The sequence below is a fragment of the Pipistrellus kuhlii genome, unplaced genomic scaffold (genome assembly GCF_014108245.1).
Source record: "Pipistrellus kuhlii isolate mPipKuh1 unplaced genomic scaffold, mPipKuh1.p scaffold_m20_p_41, whole genome shotgun sequence".
Taxonomy (NCBI): domain Eukaryota; kingdom Metazoa; phylum Chordata; class Mammalia; order Chiroptera; family Vespertilionidae; genus Pipistrellus; species Pipistrellus kuhlii.
The window spans coordinates 566,995-592,577 of record NW_023425542.1 but is presented as its reverse complement, the minus strand read 5'-3'; the positions used below and the strand labels follow the sequence as shown (position 1 = coordinate 592,577).

The 25,583-nt window shown below is 39.1% G+C and overlaps 1 protein-coding gene across 4 annotated transcripts; it reads right to left on the bottom strand.

Moving 5' to 3' along the window:
* Positions 1–1,348: 1,348 nt before the first annotated feature.
* CPSF2 (cleavage and polyadenylation specific factor 2) lies at positions 1,349–25,459 on the bottom strand. Of its 4 annotated transcripts, none has more exons than XM_036411595.2 (16): positions 25,294–25,458; positions 21,871–21,932; positions 19,951–20,133; positions 18,716–18,875; positions 18,532–18,637; positions 16,783–16,912; positions 15,805–15,920; positions 14,281–14,468; positions 13,313–13,603; positions 9,861–9,961; positions 9,330–9,530; positions 7,168–7,320; positions 4,956–5,181; positions 3,392–3,691; positions 2,262–2,396; positions 1,349–1,891 (listed from the first exon to the last, which is right to left on the bottom strand). In XM_036411595.2, the coding sequence occupies exons 3-16, from the start codon at positions 20,097–20,099 to the stop codon at positions 1,799–1,801; spliced, it is 2,349 nt and encodes a 782-aa protein (XP_036267488.1). In that variant the 5' UTR covers positions 20,100–20,133; positions 21,871–21,932; positions 25,294–25,458; the 3' UTR covers positions 1,349–1,798. The 4 variants fall into 4 exon arrangements, with proteins under 4 accessions (XP_036267488.1, XP_036267489.1, XP_036267492.1 ...); XM_036411596.2 differs by lacking the exon at positions 25,294–25,458 and adding an exon at positions 24,078–24,102; XM_036411599.2 differs by lacking the exon at positions 9,330–9,530 and having other exon boundaries at positions 25,294–25,459.
* Positions 25,460–25,583: the final 124 nt, after the last annotated feature.

Below are 25,583 nucleotides of genomic sequence, written 5' to 3'. Positions count from 1 at the left end.
GCAGTACTTTAAAATTTCGTTCCTGTTCATGGGACAATAAAAAGGTTAGGCAAGCCCCGCTGGTGTGGCTCAGTTGGTTGGTTGAGCTTCCTGTGCACCGAGAGGTCGCCAGTTCAATTCCTGGTCAGGGCACGTATCCAGGTTTCAGGTTTGATCCCCAGTCAGAGTGCAAACGGGAGGCAACGGATCAATGTTTCTCTCTCACATTGATGTTTCCCTACCTCTTTCTCCCTCTCCCTGCCTCTCTCTAAAATCAATTAAAAAAACATTTTTTAAAGATTAGGCAAAAAAACAACAAATTTTCAATATCAGTAATACAATGTAATATGTATAACCCAATTAATAGGCCATGAAACAAATGCAGATTCTCCCCCACCCCCTCGGAAAATAAATAGAATTTTAGTCTTATTCTATGCAGGAATAAGACTTTAAGTGAATTTTTTTCAAAGCTCTGGAAGGAAAACATACTCTCCATCTTCTGTCACATTATTGTGTGTATCTGATTTTCAATATCAGAAGGCAGTAAAAATATAATCCACAAGAAAAGCTCTGTACGCATTTGCAATGGAATGAAATGAAATGAATTCTAGACTGATAGCACTTACATGGAACTATACATAGTTAATTAAGACCGATCCTTCTAAAAATGCTGAATATAAAGAGGAGGGCTTAAATACTTACAAAATAAGCATAAAGACCTGCCATGATCAAGCTACACGCTAAAAAGGTATCAATAGGGCAACATGATTTTCATTTTTAAGTTCAATGAAAATTGCATATATTCCGTTTTTATTCTTAAACACAGGTGGTATGTACTATTATCGGGGCTGGCAAGATATAAGAACAGAAAGGATGACCTTCTCCAGTTTCAACATTATTTTTGTAGTAACGTATATAAACTCTAACCACTGCTTAGGCAAACTTGGGAGAAAGCAAGCCTAAAAGATGAAAACGTTTACAACTTGCAAATCAATATACTATTATCTTATCAAAATGTGAGGCTCAAATTTATTTCCTTGAAAACAGAGCACTAAACAGTTTCTAACACAGTCATCTAGCTGGTAGTTAAGCTGTGTCTAATGCGTGCACAGAACCCTTAAGACTAACACATCGAGGAATTCTTTTGAATTATGTGTATTCAGATGATGGTGCTCTAATTCAAACTGAACAACAACAAAATCTTGATAAACAAGCACTGGAAGAAATAAAAACTGATTTCTGAACCACATGTGTCCAACCTCACGCTACTGAATCTGGGAAATATGGCATGGAGCAGATAGCTGCATGTGAAGACAACCACATACTGAAATTCAAGAGAAGAGTCACAGCCCAGGCTACCTTTTCTTTCACTAGGGAGCCTCAAAGAACTTTTATCAGGTTTTTTTTTTCTAGTAGCACATCTTTTCTAAATAATTCTCAGTTTGCATTCCAGAAAATGTAAGAAACAGTTTGCAAGAATGCATGCAAATATGTTTCTCTAAGGCCATGAACTGGTTTGCTAAGTTGCATTGTTTTATTCAAGTAAAGAGCCCTTCCAGTTAGATTCTATAAAGGAAACTAAGTACCTTCTTCACCTCTCAGGCCTGCACACATATTAGGTTTCTCCCATTCAAAGTCAAAAGGTAGAATGCTTATTAGAGCATTGCCAAATATTTACATTGTAAAAAATCTAATGCATGTTTAGTTTTTCTGGTAGATTCTTTTTGTATATTACAAAAAAAAAGCGCAAAAGCTTAGAATAAGAATCCTTTTTTTTTTCTTATAAAGGTCAAACAGATACTTCTTGACATGCTGTCCTTTACACAATGGCATACTGTTCATATAAAAGGTCTCTTATCCTATAAAAATCTTGACAAAGGCAGCCTTCTAATCCGATGCGTCCAGTTTCCGTCTAGAAACCAAGTGGGGGAAAAAAGTTCTTTAGTACATTTTCTACCATTAATATGCAGACATAATAATCAAAATATGTTAACTAGATTACTTTAGGATTGGTCAGGAAATGGATTGCTGATTCACGGAATATGGATATATTATTCAAGTCATGAATTTTACATACATATAAATGTCAGAGAACTCAAATAAAAATTTACAATAAAATTATCAAGTCTTTGAGAGTCACTTTTTAAAGCCTTCAAGGTCATCATTATGAATATAAATTACTGATTTTCAGTTTTGTGAAATTGCCAATCAAGAATTATAGAAGTCAAAACATCAGAAGCAGCTGTTCAATTCAACCCTTATTAATTAATAAACACGCTTACTCTACGAACTGCCACTTGATTGTTGCAAACAAGGACACCTCCTACAAATTCAGCTTGGATCCCTTCCCGTAAGAGAACTTGCTTGAAGTCGGACAGTCTGGGTTCGTTCATGAAGACTGACTGGTGTCCAGGAACCTTGGGTAAGGGGAAAGGGGAAGAACTTCAGACAGAGGACCAGACACATAGCTGTACTGATGAAAGTAAAACAGCCCATGATCTTGAAGACATTTTCTATTATTCCCTGAAGTCTTTTGACAGATCATCTCAAGACTGTAAATCACATTCCAAGTTGTTACTCTGAATCTCACCTCATTATTTGACATTACAAAGGCCTTCACATGTTCTGAATGCTTCACCATCAATTTTATTAGTCATGCCTCATAATAACAGAGGCATTTGGGAATGTTGTGCTCTGCACTCACCCACTTGCCTAAGGGGGTCAAGTAGAGTGCCAGCAGGCAGAGCTGAACCAAAACCCCTTTGCTTAATTCAGAGGAGATTTTCTCCGATCCCAGTGCCTCCTCCCTCAGAGCGAATGCAGGGATGCTGCAGGCTTCAGAATCGCAAAGACAAGTGGTACAACCTAATGCTGCTCCTTTGAAATTGCTTTGACGAGTGCTAGCTTCAGCACAGAGAAAAAATTCTAACTCCTCCCCATCTCAGGAGCAGTGCTGGCAGGGATGGAGGCTGTCTCTATTCTTTATTGCTGAGAAGGGCTAAGCCAGCACTTGACATGCATGTAAGACTCTTATAATACAGTCTTAATGCTGTAAGTTAATTCCCCAACCCTTGCTAAGTAGATATCTCTTGAGAACATGTCAACACTAGACTAGAATTATATTTATACTAAATAAAGATTTCTAACTATATCGAAACCGAGTGGTTTGAATTGTATTGACAACAGACAAAACTGGAGTGCAGGAGTATGATATTCTAGAAAACTATAAATCTCCCAATTAGAGGCAGGTAGATGATTCTCACAATCATCAAACTTAAAAGTCCATAGTAAAAAAAAATAAAAAATCATGAAACAATTATGTATCTTTTAAGAACATATGACATATATTGTAAATGGAAAACTCAAGGATGACAAATGAAGGAAAAGACAGAAGCAGCACATGCTTTCCTACCTCATTAGGTGGCAAGGGTTCCAAAGTAGGGATGACCTCACTTTCTTCACCTGTTTCTTTCTCATCATCTCCAAACAGACTCTTCATGGCTTTTTGTTGGGCAATGACACTAGCATCGGAAGGTGCCTCCACTTGCATTTCTGAGTCCTCTCCATCATCCTTCAGTTCTCCTTCTTCTAAAATGACTCCTGTGTCCACTTTGGAAACTCTCATGTCTAAGACACCATCTATCCAAGCCAGTTCTGCGTCTTTGGCCTTACAAAACTGAAGGGAGCTCACCAGTGAGTCTTTTAATCTCACCTACACATGCAAAGGGGAAGAAGAGAAATAAAACGAGGAATAAGTTAACCTATTACTGTCGTTTTCTAAGTCTGGTAATGTGCATTAAAAATTCAAAATCTTTCACTCATCTGATCTTTATCATGATTAGTGATGCTCTAATGACCTGTAAGATCACTTGGCCCCTGTCTACTTTCCAAAACAAAGCTTAATAATGCAGACTGCAGACTGGGGTCACATAGCAATTATTTTTTTTCACTTATCAGTGCCACTTGCAACGATTCGAATATAACTAGTGAAAATAAGACCGGGCATTGAGACCCAAAATTTCCCCAAAGATTCCAATGTACAGGTAAGGTTGAAAACCACTGATAAGTGTCATTCACTAATACCTGATGGTACTAGAGCAATACTGAGTTGTCTAGAGCTTTCTAAATAAGCCATGAGGTTTCACACCTCCATATTCTTAGAATGTTGCTTCCTCCTGCTTTGCCCAGAATGGCTGTTTGGCCTGGTAAATTCTAATCCATTTTTTCCAAACAAACATAGACATCACTTCTTCCTTCACCAATATCATCTCCCAGTAACAAATAAGAGTTAATCAATTTCTCCCCTATTCCTATTTTCTGTGCCTGTCTCCTTGTTTTCTTCTATTAGTAAGACCCTGAAATCTGTGAATTTTTATACAATTTTTGAATTGTTGAACACTCACCATTTCTCTCAGCTGTGTATTTTTGCAAATGTAATTCCTTCTCTTTCCTAGTCTATATACATCCCTGAGAATCCATCCATTTGAAATAATAATCACTTCCTCTGGAAATCATTTTTTTTTCTTTAATATTTTCTTTATTGATTTCAGAGAGAAAGGGAGAGGGAGATAGAAACATCCATGATGAGAATCATGGATCGGCTGCCTCCTGCAAGTCCCCCACTGGGGATCGAGTCCACAACCTGGGCATGTGCCCTTGACTGGAATCGAACCTGGGACCTTTCAGTTTGCAGGCTGACACTATTCACTAAACCAAACCTCTGGGAAATCTTTCGTAACCTCTAAATATGGGTTGGTCTCCCTCTTTAGACTCTCGTAACAACCTCTACTTTTTCTATGAAAAGTATAACCGTGTGATTAATACTATTTCCTTACTATAAGCCCCATAGACTGAGATCTGCTAGGGCAGGGGACCACGGCTGTATTACTCACAGCTGTATTCCTAATGCAGCTGTCCTCCCTAATCTGCAACAGGAAGCACTCCCTTGTGGGTGGCTCTAGTGCCGGCACGCTTACCTGGTAGATGTGGGTCTCACTGGTGGCGTCCACAGTCTCGTGCAGCTTCGGCATGTACACTTTAATATCTTTCCCACCGAACGCACGGCAGCACTCTGCAAGATCCTGACTGGCCTCTGGCGGCCCATGGACAATGATCAACTGTCGGGGTTTCATCTGATTGATGATCTTTTTAATGGAATCCCCATCGGAGCGTCCTTCATAGTCTATGTAAGTAACCCTGGCTCTGTAATTAGACATAATTATTCAATCTTACTTTTCTGATAACTCAAAATCTAGGATTTAATGACTTTTATTATCCAGAAAGAAACATATATAGTATATAAAATGAGGCTTTAAAGAACACACGTGTGTTTTATTATTAATGTGTATTTGAGAGAGATATTATGGATTCTTTAATAGGTGTTATTAGAAAAAAAATGGCTCACTATACAAAGAAAAATAAAACTGGGTCTTCACCTAATACCTCATAAAACAGCAGGTGAGTTGAAGCCATAAAAAAAAAAAAAAAAAAAAAAAAAAAGTGAAGCTTTAGATTAAGGAATAAAATATAAGAATTATTTTTGTGACCAAGGACAGGGAAGGACTTTTTAAAATATGAAACCCCAAATGCCTAATGAGAAATATTCTATTATTTCCTTACATCAAAATTAAAGAAGTTTTTTTAAACAAAGTAGACCATGGGCAACTCTTATAAACAAACTAGAGGCCCGGTGCACAAAATTCATGCACGGAGGCGAGGGGGAGAGGGGGGAGGATGCCCTCAGCCCAGCACTCACCCTCTCCAATCCAGGACCCCTAGGGGGATGTCTGAGTGCCAGTTTAGGCCCCAGGGATTGGGCCTAAATCAGCAATTGGACATCCCTCTCACAATCCTGGACCACTGGCTCCTAATTGCCTGCCTGGTCACCCCCAAATGCCTCCCTGCCAGCCTGGTTGCCTTCAACTGCCTTCCCCCTCTGCTGGCCTAGTTGCCCCTCACTGCCCCCCACCAGCCTAATTGTCCCCAACTGCACCCCCCCCCCGCCAGCCTGGTCACCCCCAACTGCACCCCCCCGCCAGCCAGCCTGGTTGCCCCACACAGACTGCTGTTCAGTTGTCTGGTCGTTCTTCACCAACTCCCCAGCCGGCCCGGTCACCTCACAGGCAGCCTGCTTGTTCAGTCGTTTGGTTGTCCCTCACTAACACCCCTGCTGGCCTGGTCATAGGCAGCCATCTTGTTAGGGTGTGATGGTCAATTTGCATATTACCTCTTTATTATATAGGATACTAGAATGGGTGGTGGTACTTATTGGCATTGTCTAAGACCAGCCAGCAATAATATCCAGAATATACACTGAACTTCTGCAAATTAATTAACAAAAAGGCAGCAACTTCTAGAGAAAAATGCATAAAAGATAAAAATGGACTTTACCGAAGAGAAAACAAAAACCGTAACAAGCATCTGAAGAGATAATCAAACTCAATAATCATCACAATAAGAGAAATTTAAACAGCACTGACATATTACTTTATGCTATGAGACGGGAAAGCATTAAAGAGTTGGATAAGCAGAGTGTGCTGGAGAGACAGGGCAGAGGAAGCTCCTGCTCTGCTAGTGAAAACATAAGTGGGGTCAGCCATTCTGGAGAGACCTCGCAAAACTGTTGATATGCATCATTGAGAACTAGTTTTACCCAAGAATAATACTAAATGATATCACTGGACAGATATAAACCAATTTTCTCTCTAATGAGTTTTTTAAAATTCAAAAATGATGATTTACTGATGTTAATCGTACCAAGCAGAGAAGGAAATAAAGCTTTCTGAACTACTTCAGGTCACAATAGCAGTTTTAAGATATCAGGACACTAGGAATATCTAAGTCAAGAAGTATATTAAACAAGCACTTGGGAAAATTAAACCTATGAATTGTATGCCTTCACCTGCTACTGGACATACTAAAAATGCCAAAAAGAATGTTTCTTTATATAAATGTACAATTTAATGTTTAACCCCTCCTCTCCACCAATTCAATTACGCTGACATTCAGATATAATTAATGAAGAGAAAATACCTCCATACTTCGCAAGTCTTTCCATGAAAAAATAAATTAAATTTTGAAAGTCTAACCTCATAGAGGATATTCAGAAGTTTCACTTTGGGAACAATGTGAATTATGTAATTCAAGTGTTTGAAATTTTTATTTACAAAATGCAATGAAAGCACTTACTTTATTTCAATAGATTCTGTCATAGAAATACACTTGGTAGGAACATCAGATAAATCCTGATCCATGGGTTCATCTCCATTTGTCAAGCCAGATTCTAATTTGCTTTTTTCTTCTTCAGTGGCTTGAAGTTCTGGCACCAAGAAATCCTCTGGTCTAAATAAGAAGTCTCTAATTAGAAGTGGTAACTAACAAATTAATATTATGTTACTATAACTGACGAGTAGATGGCATAATTTTTAGACTCCTCACATATCTCAAGATTTAAATATACAGTTGATCCAAAGCCAATGCAACTTCATAATATCAATTATCAGATGACTGCATATATTATGTTCTTCATGGCCATTAAGGAGTACTCTTTAAAACACACCCTGTGAGCCAGCGAGAGCCCCAGACAGGTCATCAGAAGATCTTAGTGGTTAGTGTAAGTACTATTACAGTCTGACTCTGCATTTGTTTCCAGTTTCTGTGGTTTCCCTGGCCACCTCCCAATTCCCATAAACCTCATATCCTTTGATTTCTTTAAGACCCCCAGTCCTCCCACCCTGCTCAAAGAAAGCAGGTAACTCTCCATTTGCACATTAACAAGAAGACTGGAATACAAAATCATCAGCTCCCTCAAAAGCCGTTGTCTTTATTTCAACCAACTGTTTATACATCTATCTTCCCATTTTTACCTCCAGGATCAGAGAGTTGAATGTTAAAATTAAAAACCAAACTTTTAAAACTGTTTTCTCTAACTACTGTAACTGTTGGAATCCCACCCTGTACCCAGCACCTAAACTGCTGCAGCTTCTTTCCCCAGAAGCCCAGTCGCCCATTGTCATCCACCAGAAGTGCATTTACTATGAGTCAGACTGTATGCTAAGTGCCTAAAAACAAAAACCTTAACTCTTCTCCAATTTTTCAGACAAAGAATTGAAGCTAAAAAGCACCATCCATATGCTAAACAGATTGGCCATTAATTAAGTGGGATGGTAAGCAAACTCACCAATGCTGTTTAATTATTTTTCTTCTCTACTATTTTAGACGTCCAAGTAGACAGTGGAATTTTCCTAATTAGACCCAAGAGTGAGTTTAAAACCTAAGTCCACAATAGGCTCAAGACAGTATTATGAAAGTACAAAGAGAATAACAAGAGAGGAACTGTGTTGAGGTACAAAGAAGAATCGGGGAAAGTATCCAATAGTTTGTGGGGCCAGACACCTGGGATGGGAAGGTGGAAAAAAGCAGAAGAAACACGTGCGAAGGGGTAACATGAAAAAACCGAGAAGGAATCTGAGAAGGCTGGAGAACACAGACATAGCAGAAGGATGTATTGTAGAAACATCACAGAACAGGAGGGAGAACCTAGACCGTGAAAGACATTGTGCAGTGCTGAGGCACTGACACTTACCTGAAAGCAACAGGCATCCTAAGGGATCTTTATACAGCATAGTGTTTTCAGATTTGAGATTAGAACATGTGATTTCAGTTCTTTTTCTAATTGTGGGTATAGATTTTATAGATTTTCCATGGTTCTGCTCATGCTATCGCATGTTTTTCTAGTAAGTTTTTCTGAGACATAACCCAAATTTAACATAATCCCACCCATCAAAAGTTCTTCCTATCCTAAGTCTCTTCCCAATGCATGTTCTTTATCTCTCTTTTTAAGTGGGAAATAGAAGTCTTCATCCAAAGTAATAAAACTATCAGCTCTCCGCCCTAGCAGGTTTGGCTCAGATACAGCATCAGCCTAAGGACTGAAGGGTCCCGGGCTCAATTCCAGTCAAGGGCACATGCCCGGGTTGTGGGCTCGATCCCAAGTAGGGGGCGTGCAGGGGGCAGTTGATCAATGATTCTCTCTGATCATTGATGTTTCTAATTCTCTCTCCCTTCCCTTCCTCTCTGAAAGCAATAAAAATAAATTTAAAAAATAAAATGATACCTGAGTATAAAAAAACAAAACAAAAAAACTACCAGCTCTCCTTTAATTTCAATTCTCTAGATGTTTCTCCACCTTGCTACTTTTACATTTCGCACTGTAAGTCTACATTTTTCAAGCTGAAGTTCTCAGAAAGCAACAAGGTACACAAAGACCAGAAAGAACAAACTCAGTGGACTCCAATAACATACTTGATCCCTCTAATCTGTAAGAAAGAAAAGCTGTTTTGCTCACATACTTGATAATTTCTCCATATTCATCCCATTTAATTCTTTCTTCTGGGGCAGGAAACATGGGATAAGACTTTTTAGCCTGCTTGAAGAAACTTCCTTTCCGACTGCCTTCACCTTTCATCATCAGGTCGTGCTTAGTTTTATGAGCCGTAGGCTGGTCAATGTCTTCCTCAACATCACTTTCATCGCTGGAATCTATGTCGGCCCTGGGAGAATTTTAGAATAAAGATCATAGAGTCCCCAAAAGATTTTGAATTAATGCTCATAAAATTATTATTGATACTGAATATTAACTGGATGGTAATATAATCACCAATATTATTGGGTTGATCTTTTGTGAAACATAGCATTAACTGTCAGTTAATAAATACATATTAACATTAGCAATGAGAGAATTTGGATTTCAGAACCATTTGAAAGACGTAATGGAAGTAATGAGGTTAAAACAAAAGTTAAATATTTTCAATTAAACTTTTTGTCTTAGAAATGTTTTTCTCAAATTACATACATAAACCTATAAGTGTGAAATAACTCACTCTTTTGACTGCTCAAGTTTTTTAGCAGCTTCTTTCTTTAGCTTCTCTCTCTCCAAGTATTCTTCAAGCTCTTTCCCTTCAAGCTTTACCCGTTTCCTCAACTAAAGAAAGATAACAGATGAAAGAAAATATCATTATTAGGAGATTAAGGTAAGTGAGGTGTGAGATAAAGTGCATCTCTAAATTGATACATCATCTTTAAACTAAATTTTTCTCTGAAAATTATTCAAGTGTCCCCTATGGGCCCTTACAGATCCTATTTAGATTAGTACAAAAATTGAGCTTTCCCATTTTTAGAATGCGCTTAATTTAAATCAAACTGGTTTCAAAAAGAAAATACAGCTAAGTATTTTTACAATTTAGTGTAGGCAAGACCTCCATGATATAAAACCTAAAAGCCATAAAGGAAAATATGAATAAATATCCTATATATCAATAATAAAAGTCCAATGTGCTAAATGTCCAGTCGATTGGTCAGCCATTCAACCAATCAAAGCGTAATATGCCAATAATATGCTAAGGCTGCTCAACCGCTCATTATGATGTGCACTGACCACCAGGAGGCAGTCAGTCAACTGGTCGACCAGTTGCTATGTCATACACTGACCACCAGGGGGCAGACGCTCCAACTGCTGGAGTTTGGCTTTTGGGACTGAGCGTGACAGGCCAGACATGCCCTGGAGCCCTCCTGAGATCCCTCCCAGGCTGGCCAACCTCCCACATCTCTCCCCAGCCCTGATCATGCACCTGTGGGGTCACTCAGCCTGGCCTATGCCCTCTCGCAATCCAGGACCTTTCATGGAATGTCAGAGATCCAGTTTTGGCACAATCCCGCAGACCAGACTGAGGTACCCCACTGGTGCACAAATTCATGCACCTGGCCTGTAGTGGCAGTATAAAAAATAAAATCATTTTCTTTAAATTTCATAGTTAAAAGAAACTGAAAAATATATTTGCAGCACTATAGGACTAGCAGAAGCTACTGTTTTCCTAAGATGATCAACATATCAGAAAAGAGCAAATATATAGGCAATTTCTAAAATAAGAAAAACAAATAACAGCCAAGAGACTTGTAGGATATATCTGGAGGTCAAGCCAATAGGAAGGACTTGTTACTAGATTGATTATGGGTGTTAAAAGTAAGGAAGTTAAAATAAGTTTCAATAATCTGTGCATTACAAGTCAGGATGGTGTTTAGCCTGGGAACCAAAAGGTAGGGAAGACCAGAAAGGGGGCATCTGAGGTAATGGAATATTCTATTTCTTGGTCTAGATACAGACTAGCCAAGTGTGTCCAATTTGTGAAAATTCATCACACTGTATGCGTACAATATGCACACTGTTCAATATATATTATACTTAAATGAGCATTTTTTTTTTTTTTTAATTTCTGGGTTTTTGGCTTGTGTAAACACATGGGAAATGCTGTTATTCCCTGAGATGAGGAAAGTTCAAAGAAAAGGAAGTTTGGGAAAGAGAACACATAGTCAACATTGTTTTGGATGTGATCAAGTAGAGGAAAAAGTAATAGATAATGGACAGAAAAGGGTAACTACACAAAAAATATCCCTAAAGAGGTAAGAGGGAATGAATCCTGAACATAAGTACTACTTAGGAAAAAAATTAAAAACCTAACATTTCAAGTTTCAGCTTTGAATGTCATTTTCTATTTTTTCAAACTTAAACCACATTTAATATTCTTTTAAGAATTCCTCAAATGGCATATCTGCCTTAATTGAATTTCTAGTTATTAATGTTTTCTAATACAGCATTTCATATCTGATGAAACTGTTTCAAATATTTCTGAGCTCTTTAAACTTTGTATTTCTAAGCTATTAAAATAACCCAAAAGACAGCATTTTACATTGGTGTGCTTGCTTTGAATCCTTCCTCAATAATTCTGTATTTACAGTGAATGTGAACCAGATTTTAGTTACTATTCTATTGTTTTCTTAAGTAGAGTTAATAAGATGCTCCTCCTACTCAGCTTTAACAAACTAGACATCCCTTAAAATGGCTGTATGAGGACAAAATGAAAAGCAGTCTTCTAAAACTCTGCCCAGCACTGGCAGGCATTAACCCATCATTCAATATCAATTGTTATAAACTTCAGGTTAATGCTACTAGTTTTGGAAAATTGATATATTATGATTATATAATATAATGGTCATTTGACTGTCTTGCTCCTGTAACAGGAAATAAGGCAGCAGCAATGCAGATGAAGAAATAGGTGAGGCTACTTAGTGGTGAGAAGATAAGGAAATTCCTATCTGCCTCCGACTTCTCAATCAACAACTCCCACGCCATCGCGTGCTATGGGTAAGGACTGAGATGGAGCTGTAGGTGTTTTGAGGAGAAAGAAGGAATGAAGTTGTCTTATGGGACAGTGCAGAAAGAACCTGCCACAAAATGCTGAGTGCTAGCGTTGGGTGCCCTTCTGAGATGTGAGGTCAAGAATGTGCAGAAAAACCTATCCCCACAGCAGCCAGTTTAAGACCTTCAGTACAGCCACACACTAAGCAAATGGTTTAACCAGTCAGGGCTTTGCCAGGTGAGTACAATAGCAGGAAGTAGGATAAGAGAGTTAAAGCTGTTCACAAAATAACGATGGACCACTGACTCAAAGCTGGAGGGAGGGCGGATAGCAAGAGTGGTGAGGCTCATGAACTTAAAGTCCCAATGGGACCAAAGAATTGTGGGCATGGCAGAAACAGTCATCGGTAAGGCCGGGGCGGGATGCTTGAGGTAGCAGAGATATGGAAATTGTTCAATCATAACAAGGTTAAGGGCATGACCATGGGAATACACACCACGAAGGTAGGAAAGATACGGAGGTGGAATGGAGGAAAAGATCACCAAGAAACAAGAGAGCCAAGGACCTGGGAAGAGAAGAATGCTAACATCATCAAGAATGAAGTGCTGAGTTCGAGTGGACAGGAAGGCATGCACCAGGCTCCAATGTCACAGATGAATGACAGAATGACCAAGAGACCATTAACTGTCAGGAACAAGGAGGGGTGAGTATACTGTCAAGTGTGACATAAGAACTGCAGAACGGAAGAGAAATGGCTTCAAAGCTGCAATACATACAACACCACCCACCCCACCCAAAGTATATGGAAAGTGAAGGAAGGAGAAAGAAGGAAAAAGAGCATCTACTTGGGAGGGCTACAGGAAAAAGTATCATTAGGAAAGCGCTGGATTCCAACTAAGGAAAGGACGCAGAGCAACTTTTCAAAGGGGAGGTGAGAACACAGTGTACATTCAGACCGTCTGCAGTGGTTCCAGAAGGTACCATGGAAGGGTTCAAGGATGAGTATTTCCAATTAAGTAGCTCTGAAATTTGGGCTGTTAAAGGTTCTCTACTGTTTTTGTGATAAAAATCTTAAAAGTTTTGAGTTTTATAATGTATTCAAAACGGTATTAAGATAAAGTTCATATGCAAGCACTTACCTCTATTTCTGTAACTTTTTCAGCAGGGTTATCAATTAAGAAGCGTGCTAAAGTCCCAGGAGTAGTTCTGTAAGTTAGAATGATGGAGTTTTTAGGGTCCTCACACCACTGAATAAAGAGATCCCTTGAAAATCCACATTCCAGGTCGGGCTGGCTGGCAAGTACCACTTTAGGACTGGGTACTCGAGCCAAGTCAGAAAGACCATGGCATAGAGAGAGATGGCGGAACTGAAACGGGTTATTTCTTTTGTCTTCAAAACATCTCATCAATTTGTCACTCATCCATTCTACCTAATATAGGGGAAGATGACAATGAGAAGAAAACGCTGTATTATAACTTCAATGTATTCTACCACCGTCAGGAAATTCGAGATCTAGTTCAAGTGTGCCCCCATCCCCACCCCACCCCACTGGTTGCTTAAATTTTTACCTTTCTGACAAGCAGCCTATTTTCTGCTTCTGCCCCCATTAGATCCCACCACCATAGTGTTCACCCCCAAAAATCCAACTGTGCCTTATGTTTTCACTTATAAATAAATCACTTTAAGCCTATGGAGACGGCTGGGTATAAGTTCTAAATGAGTATGTTAACCCAGAGATTGCTATTTCAAGGACAAGAATTTATTCAAAAGGAAGTGAAAAGTGATTCTAACATTCATAGCCTATAACATTGGTTTAATTTCTGTCCCCATTTGCCATACTAAGTGCTAGAGGAGAAGCAACTTGCCCAATCTGTAAAAAGGAGTTGCGGGGGAACAGAACCTACTTCATAGGGTATATAAGAATTAAGTGAAATAATACATGTAAAGCAGAAAGCACAGTAAGTGGTTAATTTTTAGCTTTTATTATTGTCATCATCACATCCCCTTCAACAGAAAACTAAAATCTAAAGGGCAATTAGAACAGTGTTGTCCATAAGCCCAATCTGTGTAGCAAACTATATTACAAAGGATCATGTAAAGACAAACCTGGGACTTAGAAAACTCCACCACATTGTAGCTGACGTTGTTCAGGAGGGCCAGGGAGTAGACACCCAGGCCTGCATCTTTAGTTCGCCAGATCTGGTCGAGGAGCTGCGCAAGTTCCAGAACTCTGCCTGCAGTGTCCACCGCTATCAGCACGTTGCCATCCCCACGAAGTGTCTCCAGGACATTTGCTAGAAAACAAGAGTGTAATGTCCCTATAGAACACAATACTTTGCTACAGAATTAAAGATAACTTTATCTCCATGTTTTTACTATAAAAACTATGACTTATAAATAAGCCATTACCAGGCCAGATAGAAAATAAAATAATTTTGCTCAGACTATTACAATGTATTTTATTCTCTGAATACATCTTTCTAAGAATAAAAAACAATGCCATTAGCTCTCAATTTTTTTTCACAGAGACATTGGAAATCACTGGTTTCCAAGCCTTAATGTGGACTTTACATAATACATACATGTTTTATATATGTGTATGTATTCCTGTAGAATAAAATAGATCCTATTCTCTCTGCCAACAAATGCATCTTTATAGATTTCAATAGATTCCCCTGCTCTAGATAAAAGTCTGCTTGAGCCAAAATCGGTTTGGCTCAGTGAATAGAGTGTCAGCTTGCGGACTGAAGGGTCCCGGGTTCGATTCCGGTCAAGGGCATGTACCTTGGTTTTGGGCGTGTCCCCAGTGGGGGGTGTGCAGGAGGCAGCTGATCGATGGCTCTCTCTCATCCATGTTTCTGGCTCTCTATCTCTCTCCCTTCCTCTCTATAAAATCAATAAAATAATTTAAAAAAATAAAGTCTGCATGAAAATACTTAGTAAAACCAACGCTAGCAAAAACAAGAAAACATTCTTAGTGTAACATAGTATATGAGATATGCTTTTTAAGTAAATAGATAAAGACAGTAGTTTCAAAAATGTTTAAAAGTAGAATCCAAGCCCGGATGGTGTGGCTCAGTGGTTGAGCATTGAGCTATGAACCAGGAGGTCATAGTTTGATTCCCAGACAGGGCATATGCCCGGGTTGAGGGCTCAATCCCCTGTAGAGGGGTGTGCAGAAGGCAGTGGATCAATGATTCTCTCTCATTTTTTTTTATTTTATTTTGTACCTGGCATAGTAATGGCTTATTTATAGATCATAGTTTTTATAGTGAAAACAGAGATAAAGTTATCTTTAATTCTTTAGCGAAGTACCGTTGTGTTCTTATTGATTTATATAAGATCTTTATATTTTGGTATTCCCTAGACACATACCACTGAGTGCCAGGGAGAGCTAACTATTTGTTGAATGGCAGGGAGAAGCCATTTAATTCCACAAAAATTAAATTCAAACCAATGAAAGCATCTTTTTGTATAAAATATTGATATGGTCACATACTTTTTTTTTAAATAACTAGTTAGACAATCTCTTAGAACAAGAAAAGTGATAACCAGAACAGAACAAGCAGCAATTCATTCTACCAAGTACTTCCATGGCTCTTTATAAAAAGGACCTTATGTAATACATACTCAGCAGTTGCTCATCTCTCTGTTTTCTCCTCGGCTGCACATATGTAGCATTAAATGAATCTGTGATAAGTAGGGAGGGTCTGCTTAGCATTTCCAGGGAACATCCATTTAAGTGGCTATAACATATTTGAAAGAAGAGAAATATTTTATATCATTTCAAATAAACAACAGCTTATCTTACCTGAAAATAAGCTACATCTTTTACAAAGCCTTTTTCCTCCTCTAACTATAAAAGTATACATATATGCTCACTGATAATTAAAAAAAAAAAAGGAAAACCAAGGTCTTCCAGAGTACCACCACTCAGACATCTATAATATTAAAAGCATAATATGCTAATTAGACTGGACGTCCTTCCAGGCGACCTTCGGGACGAAGCTGGGCTGCAAGGGAAGCCTGGGTCCTGGGTGCCTGCCAGCAGGCCGTCGGAGTACAGCCCAGGTCCCGGGTGCCAGAGGGAAGTGAGTGCCGGCAGCCAGGGGAAGGAAGGCCTACTCTTGCACAATTTTAGTGCATCGGGCCTCTTGTAATTGATATAATATGCTATGAATACAAAATGAAGTATTTAAAATTAAACTGCTATGTCTGACTTTAAATATAACGTATTAGATGGTAATTACTAACTCTACCAAAAAAAAAAAAAAAAAAAAAAGACAAACTTCCTTTAAATAGCAGGTCAAATACATATAAAGTAGTTTGATGTATAAAAATTTATTTTCTATGCAGCATCTCCAGGGAGAAATCTGTTTTATAGAGTGGAAACTAACATGTAAATTTCAAATATATTTTTTATCTCTTAGTATCATAGTTTTCTCTTACAATGCAAGTAATTAAGTAATTTTGAAAATATTCACTAATTGGTGCATTTAAATAGCTTTAGATTTCCAGTTAAAAAAAAGAACTGTTTTCTAATTTTCCCTCCAAAGTATAAAATAATACAAGTTGTATTTCTATTAGCTTTTCTCTTGATAGACCTACATCTCCCTCTTGTGGTTGAAGTCAACTGCATAAACAATTTCTTCTTCTCCATCTTTGACTATTTTCCAAATGGTCCCACCGATCATATGACCAGCCGGCAGAGGTGTGATAGACAAGCCATGTCCTTTACCTAGATCAACGAGACAATGACAACACTCAGATTTCTCTTATATCCCTACAGAAAGGTTATTTATTTGTAGCTATTTTTTAACAGGTAATACAGACAACGATACAAAATTCAAAAGTAAAAAGGCATACAGTGAAATGCAAGTCTCTCTCCTGTCCCCTGGCTACTCCATTCCCTCATGGAAGCAAATGCTCTTGCCACTTTGTTCTTTATTAAGTACTAGAGGCCTGGTGCACGAAATTCATGCACTTAAGGGGGGTCCCCTCAGCCAGGCCTGCACCCTCTCAGAGTCCAGGAGCCCTGAGGGGATGTCTGACTGACAGTGTAGGCCCACTAAGCCATCAGTCAGACATCCTTAGCATGGCCATGGAGGCGGGAGAGGCTCCCACCACTGCCACTGTGCTTGCCAGCCATGAGCCCGGCTTCTGGCTCAGAGGTGCTCCCCCTGCGGGAGTGCTCCTGTGTTGAGTGTCTGCTCCTTGGTGGTCAGTGCATAGCATAGTAACTGTTCATTCCACCATTTGGTTATTTGCGTATTAGCCTTTTATTATATAGGATTCTTACAGACATATTTGTGCTTATGAACAAAAGGCTAGAGATTGGACTTAAAGTTACTATTACTAGTAAATTACTTAGTACGAACTAATAAATGTTATTACTAATATTGTACACACAATTATTAAGTATTTACATTTTTGCTAACCTCTAAACTAACCATTCCAATCGCATTGAAGAATTTATCCTAGAGAAAAATTCAGTACATGCACAACTATTGAGACCACTTTTACTTCCTGGCTAAATCTTCAGAATCCTCTGTTGCACCATTTTTGCAATGCCAGGGTTCATATCTGAAAATCTTTAATACAATTATCTCTGTAGATAGTAAATATAAACTTACTAAGTAACTTCCTGACTTAATGAGAGAATAAACTTTTTAATGCTTGATTCTAGAATTCAGTCATTTTTGTCCTTTATGCTGCCACATTCCATTGCCTTTAGTCCATAGAGCCAGTTGTCTGAGCTGCTTTATTCTCCTCGAACTGTGAGCTCCTAGGCAGAGGATCTATCTGCCTACGTTACCTCTGTGCATTACACACAGTAGACACTAAATAAGTCTTTCTCAAGTTAAAGGTGAAAAGGCCTTTGTTGTTGCCCTAGCCAGTGTTGCTCAGTGGTTAGAATGTCCACCCCACACCACAGGGTCACAGGTTCTATTTCTGGTCAATGGCACTTATCTGGGTTGCAGGTTTGATCCCTGCCCCAGTTGGAGCTCGCACGGTAGGCAACAAATCGATGTGCGTCTCCCACATTGATGTTTCTCTCTCTCTCTTTCTCCCCGTCCCTCTCTCCTACTATCTCTAAAAAAAATCAATAGGAAAAAAAAATCCTTGGGTGAGGATTAAGAACAAAAAGGCCAGAGTTGTTCACATTTTGTTAGTATTTCACTGGAATATTTTCCAGTCCAAATGACTCAGGGGAGGTTCAGAGTTCTTATTAAAAAATGCTAATTTTGTATTCCTCAGACCACAGTGCCTACAACTTTTACTACAAATTCCCCTTGCATTTTTCAGTAAGTTAAATCCTACTAATCCAATTATTTTATTGATGGAAATATTTTTTACCTTTCAAATTCACAATCTGAGAGAATTTCAACTGCTGTATTTTATCAAAGGCTGCATCCACGTCATCTAATGTAAATAGAGTGAAATCTTCTGTATTATGTCGAGACTAAAAGAATAATACAAATAAAAGGTTAAAAATGATCACTGCAGAACCGTTAAAAATGTTTTTAATTGCTTATATTACCTGGTAAAGATCATACATGAACATCTGTCCCATTTTATAAACAGGAATGGTCGTGTAGATAGCGCAGTTCAGACCCAACTTCCCGACAGCGTACGGGAGGGCTCCGAGGTGGAGAGGATCGGGGTGAGACAACAGCACCGCATCAATCTGGTGAACGTGCCTGGGAGAACACCAGCAAAATTACTATTTCCCTAGTCATGTTTTAAGGATGAGGACAGGACACTCAACACTAATTCACCAATTCTGATTCCTCGCAGTATTCTGAATTGAAGAGTATGCTGGAGTAAAAGAGCTAAAAGTGTGATGCCTACAAATTTTAATTCTGACCACCATTGTCCTGTATAGATAGCAAAATCATGCTCTAAGTCACACTAAGTGTATAGGGTACAGATACATTTAAAAGAGAAAAGAGAAACAGATACCACATGTAAACTGATTTCAAATGTCTACTTTATATACCATTAATTTAAGTTCAAGAACTCAGCTTAGAATTTCAGAAATAAAAAAGGAAATCCTTAAATAGCCACATATTTATTATGGATTTTTGGCCCAGCTATTTATCATGGCAACTGATAGCATATTCATTATAGTAAAACTTTACTTAATCAAGGAAGCATAGGTTCTCATTGACAAAAGAAAAAAAATGTTTTGCTACAACTTCTAAGTTTTGTAAATGTTTAAGTCTTCTTTCCTTCCCTAATTAGTACAATACTGCAAACATTACTGAGTTTTTCTCCAATGGGTTACTATTGTTTTGTATCTCACAGTAACTATTCTGAGCAACAGTTCTCAATGTATGGCACCAAAAGATCAAGTAAGCTATGAGATCTGACTGCAGAACTTTCACATGGAGGGTTTCTTTCTCTCTTCAAATTCTTATAAACTTACTCTTTTCTAAAATTTGGGAGCAAAATTTTTACTGAGATCCATTAACCAAGTAACAATTAACTTAAGAGTATGCTGAATTCCAAATAAGATAGCCTATTAGTCGATTCAACTTTATAAGTGAAAACTAGAGGCCCAGTACGTGAAATTCAACTAGATGACCGGATACTTAGCATACTAGGCTTTTATTATATAGGGTAGTCATTCTTGGCTCTTTGGCATAAGTAAGAGTAAGTCCTTTACTATAAACTAAATTAGAGCAAAAAAGTAAACACTATTTAACATGAAAATAGTATTACAATGTAGAAAAGTTGATGTATAGAAGTCTAGAAATATTAAAAGTAACTTACTTCCTCAGGGAATCGATAATATCCATAGAAAAGTGCTCATCCCAGCCACAATCCAATAAAAATCTAAATTCATCCACTTGGAGAAGATAACAAAGAGCAGATTCTTCTTGAACCCCAGAGAGGGTAGTTAATTTGATAATAGATGTCATTTTTTTTGGTCCAATAACAACCGTCTAAACGGTTCTTTCAAAAGGAAAAAAATATATAATTACGTATAATATACACATTAGACAAATTAAAATTATATATAATTTCTAAGTGGGCAGAAATTCCATAAACATGAAAAGCAAACATTTTAAAGACCCCTTTCTATAACTGCTAAGTTTAAAAGCACAAACATCTTACACACTATTGTTTACAATGAGTATTGCAATGGCTCCCCAGTGTGACTTAATTAAAAGTAGAGGACTTGAGAATTAGACTCAAATTTGAATCTGCTCCTATGTGGTTCAGGTTAATTAACCTTTCCTCACCCACATAACCCAGTCTATAAAACATAAATATTAATATATACATAAAAATAGTAGAATTTATGTTAGGACATCTACTATACATATTTCAAGAAAATATAACATGAACACATCTATTGAGATTTAGGATCTAAAACTACAATTGTGGACTATTAAACAAATGTTATAAAAATATTCACTAGCAAAACAGAGCTCCACAGAAACATTCCAGATTTTAGCTCCTTAAAATAAATTAGCCTTAGCTTTGACCAGGTAGCTCAGCTGGTCAGAGTATCTTCCAGATACTCCAAGGTTGTGAGTTTTAGCTCCAGTCAGGGCTCATACAAGAAACCACCAATGAATGCATAAATAAGTGAAACAACAAATTAATCTCTCTCTCTCTCCCTGAAAAACAAAAATCAATTAAAAAATAAAATAGCCAAAACCAGTTTGGCTCAGTGGACAGAGCATCGGCCTGCGGATTGAAAGGTTCCAGGTTCAATTCCAGTCAAGGGCATGTACCTTGGTTGCGGGCACATCATCGATGTTTCTACCTCTCTATCCCTCTCCCTTCCTCTTTGTAAAAAATCAATAAAATCTTTTTTAAAAATTAAATAAATAAATAAATAAATAAGCTTTGCCCAGTTGGCATGTCTCAGTGGTTGAGTGTCGACCTATGAACTAGGTCACCATTCGGTTCCCGGTCAGGGTACATGCCTGGGTTGTGGGCTTAATCTCCAGTGTGGGGTGTGCAGAAAGCAACCATTCAATGAGTCTTTCTCATCATTGATGTTTCTCTCTCTCTCCCTCTCTAAAATCAATAAAAACATATTAAAAAACAAAAATCACCAAGAGTAAAGGTGTATTATTTGAGACCAAGGCTAAGGTCATCCATACCCTCATATTCCCAATTACTATGTATAGATGTGAAAGTTGAATAGAGAAGAAGCTAATAGGAAAAAACTGATTCATCTGAACAAGTAGGCTCTAGAACAAATTAAGGCTGAAACATCACTGGAGACCAAACAAAAAAGACAAAAGTCATGAGAAGGCAGGGCTCTTTGAAAATGGCAATAGACTGGGGAAAATAGAAAGCAGCAGGAAAAGAGGAAAACCAAATGAGATGCACTGACCATAGAAGAAGCCATAGGTGTAAGTCTGCAGGAGCTGAGCAGAACATTGCGGACATCACTCATTTATAATCACCAGAGCTGGAGCCAATGCACAGGTAACACACGCACTACAATTTATCAACAGCCTAAGAGAAACTCCTTTCATCTAAATCTACCTTTCCTCCCACTTTACTTACACCAGGAAGTGAAAACACAAAGTGCCTCACAGATAGAATTGAATGAGTTCATGTTACAATGTTTTGCACACAGACCCTGATTTCACCACATGAGAAGTATTTTTATTACAACTTCTAAGACTATAATAAAGCTCTATCTTTATTAGACATTCATTTACTTACTGATATCTCAGTCGTATATACGATGAAACACCATGAATTCAAAGTAAGAGCTCTTTACAAATCTAAAAGATAAAGAAATAAAAAACTAAATGAATGTGGCATAATGACTTACTTCAGTTTTAATTATGATGTTTAATTTCTATGTCTTGCCCTACGATAAACATTGTGAGCAACAACAAACAGTATGATATATGGTCTCTTTTAAAAAAAAGAAATTTATCACGCCTGGCTGGTGTGACTCAATTAGTTGGAGCATCGTCGAGTGCACCAGAAGGCTGCAGGTTCTATCCCAGTAGGGACATGGGACAGGAGGCAACCAATCAATGTATCTGAAACATCAATTTAAAAAATTTTTAAAAAAGAAACCTATCATAATTTAATTAGCTTAAGCTGACACAAAACACACAGAGGTAAGATAATAAAAGACATAATAAAAAACAAAGGTAATAATATACCAAATTGGTTATAATTAGGGGCTGAAATAAGATTTTTTAAATTGACATTAGCTTATGTTATTGAAAATCATAAAAAAAAAAAAGGTATAATCTTAAGGTATAATCTCAAATTATTCATTAAGGATTGGTAGGACCTGGGTAGAAAGAGACAAAGAGAAAAATGTATACAAAACAATAACAAGATCAAAGGCACAAAACAAAAAAATTACAGGCTATCAGTGAGGAAACTAGCCTGGCATCTGAATAGAGAAGGGCCAGATAGTGAAAGGCTTGGGAACTTTGGACCTAGTTATATACGCAACAGAGAAACATTTAAAGATCTATCGTCAAGTAGGAAGAATACATAACCCAGGTAACTATTTTAGGGCTATTGGCAGATGCATATGATTGATAAGAAGGTACAGAAAGTTGAGATAAAAAAAGGAAGTATTTAGCAGGCTACTTCATCCTTACAATTTTATGGGTTCTTTTTTGAGGCTAAATTTCTTTAGCCCTCAAAAATATATATATAAGCCTAACCAACCTGTTAAGACCAGTCAGCCAAATGATCAGTCACTATGATGCACACTGACCACAGAGGGCACATGCTCAATGCAGAAGCTGCCCCCTGGTGGTCAGTGCGCTCTCATAGCCAACCTCCTGCAGTCTCGCGCTTCCCCCCCCCCCCCCCCCCCCCTGCTGATCAGCCCGGATCTCTGGCCAGGCCTAGGGATCCCACCTGTGCACGAATTTGTGCACTGGGCCTCTGGAGCTTTCCTAAGTCTAAGACATGAAATCATTAATTATTATCTAAGTAACCAATGCTTATAACTCTACATGTTTGATTCCTTTTTTTACTTTTTACTGAACAGTCTGTTACCAACTCCTGCTTAGTTTTCCCTCAGAATGCCTTGCACATACGTCATTCTTTCTATTTCTATTGTCAGTACCTTAACACAGCATTTCTGTTTCCTTGCTCCAGTCTTTCTGCCCTTATCTCAACTTAAACATTCCAGCCAGATTCATCTTCAGAAATACCCCTGCACACATTATCCCCTGCTCAGAAATCTAGGAAGGCTTCCTATTGCTTGAAGAAAAAGACGCAGAAGTCTGAATGCCTTCACGGGCAATGGAGGGCGCCAGCGAGCTGCCTTGACATCACTGCTCACCATCTCAAGACCCAGCTCAAATTCCACTTCCATACTAATTCCTTAGTCATTAGTCTAGACTACCGCAGGTGAGCCCAACAAAACTATAATGCAAGCCACAAATGTAGTTTCAAGTTTCTTCAGCCACTCTGAAGTCTTACAGTTGAAATTAATTTTAATATACTTTTATTTAATCCAATATATGTAACATTTCAACATGTAATAATTACTAAATTATTGAAATAGTTTACCTGTTTTTGTATTAAGTCTTTGAAATCCAGTGTGTATTTCATATTTACAACACATCTCGATTTGATCCACTTACAATTTCAAGATGGAGCTCCTGGTTACTGTCATAGCACAGGTCTAGACTCACAAATCAGTGCTTCTGAATGCAGAGCACCATGTTCTGCTATCCCTAAAGGGCAGGTGGCACCACTCTATTGTTATGTGAATGTCTTAGGCTTGATTTGAATGGTATCACCAAACACTCAGCCTCCCAGACTAAAAACTCTGGAGTCCCCTCTTACCACCAAATTGGCTGCCATCAGTTGAATCCTATTTGACATTTCAGAAATGTCATCCTTTAACTCTCCTACCCCAACTGAGGCACTCCTTACCTCACCTGAATGATTGCAATTTCCTCTCATCTAATTTTCCTGTTCCAAGTTGATCCTCCATACACAGCTACCATCTTTTAAAAAAAACAAATATACTCATGGCCCTTCCTTGTGCAAAGCATTCCGGGGCTTCTAACTATTGAATAAAATCTAAAGTCTTTACATGCCAGACCTCCATGCAAGAATGACCTTCTCGTGAATCTAGTAAATTCCTTTTGACCCTTCATGACCCAGCTCAAGTATTTACTCCTTAATAAAGCTTTTTTTGGTGTCCTCAGGCAGTTCTTTATTTTCACCTAGCACAAACTGGGGACAAAAAAACAAAAACAAAAATACTTGTTGAATGGATACTGAATGTACCAAGGGTAAAGGGTCACTTTTGTATCGCCACTAACAAGCGCAGCACTCAAAGCAACATAAATGTGCAGAGGCTAGGAATGAACGCTAACCATATCAGAAGCGCCTTCTGGACAGTGTTTCCTTGCAATTAGCTATCATAGTCTGTCTGTCTGTCTGTCTCTCTCTCTCGACCCTGCATATCGATGACAACTAAGGGGAATTCTACAAAATGCAAGGGGAAAGGAAAGGGTCCCGGTTGGCCCATGAGCTGAATGCGGAGTCTCTTCCAGGTCATTTCCAGAAGAGCAGTGATTTCCTAACAGGATCAGCGGGGGTAGTAAATTAAAAATAAAATAAAAGCGGGAGCTGACTTGCCAGGGGGGTGGCTAGTCTGACCTCCTGTTTGCTTCGGAGCCTGTAAAACAGACGGAAGGTGGCTGGGGAGCGGGAGCCACGGAGGGTCGGAACAAATGTTAACCAAAAAGGATGCCTACTTTATTCCCAGTGCTTAGTAGCCCCCTGGTCTCTCAACCCGAGACGACGGGGAAACCCTGAAGGGGAGGCTCAGGAGCCAGAGCTGGCGTCAGATCAACTCCTCCAGCACCGCGAGCTGCGAGGCGCAGGAAAGCAGACAGAGAGGGAGGGAGGGGGAGCGAAGGAGGGACTCGAACGGACGGCCACCAAAGCCCGGGAGCTTCAGACCCCCGGAGACGTCACTTTCTCTTCCCCTCGCTGAGCACGACGGCCAAAACCCAGCCGGACCGCCGCATCCATCCGAAACCCCGGAGCCCCTCCCGGCGGAGGCGGGGTGCGAGGAGACTCCGCAGCCCAGGACCCCCCTCCCCCATCCAGAGGCTCACTCCTCTCCCCGCCCGCACTTGCCTCGTCCGTCCTCCCCCCAGCGCCGTCCACTGCTCTTCCCCAACCCCCGGCTGAATCCAGGTTCGAGAGCGAGGAAAGCTGGCGCCCGCTCAGCAGCAGCCGTTAACGGCCGGGCGGCGGCAGCTCCGTCATGGGGGCCGCCATCTTGGAATTGGAGTCGGACCGCCTAGGCGGGGGGAGACCCAGGGCGATACCATCTTCCGGGGGTGGATGGGGGTGAAATACAGGAAAGAGACAGCCCTTACACCTCGTCTCGTCCCCGGAGACCTAAAAGATTTACTTTTAAAATA

Bases quoted from the DNA above. Each gene is read 5' to 3' on its own strand.
- CPSF2 (XM_036411595.2), bottom strand. From the start codon at position 20,099: ATGACATCTATTATCAAATTAACTACCCTCTCTGGGGTTCAAGAAGAA. The intron at 18,876-19,950 runs GTAAGTTACTTT...GTGTTCTCCCAG, and splicing joins ATTATCGATTCCCTGAGGAA to GCACGTTCACCAGATTGATG. The intron at 2,397-3,391 runs GTAGGAAAGCAT...CCCTTACCCAAG, and splicing joins AACCCTTGCCACCTAATGAG to GTTCCTGGACACCAGTCAGT.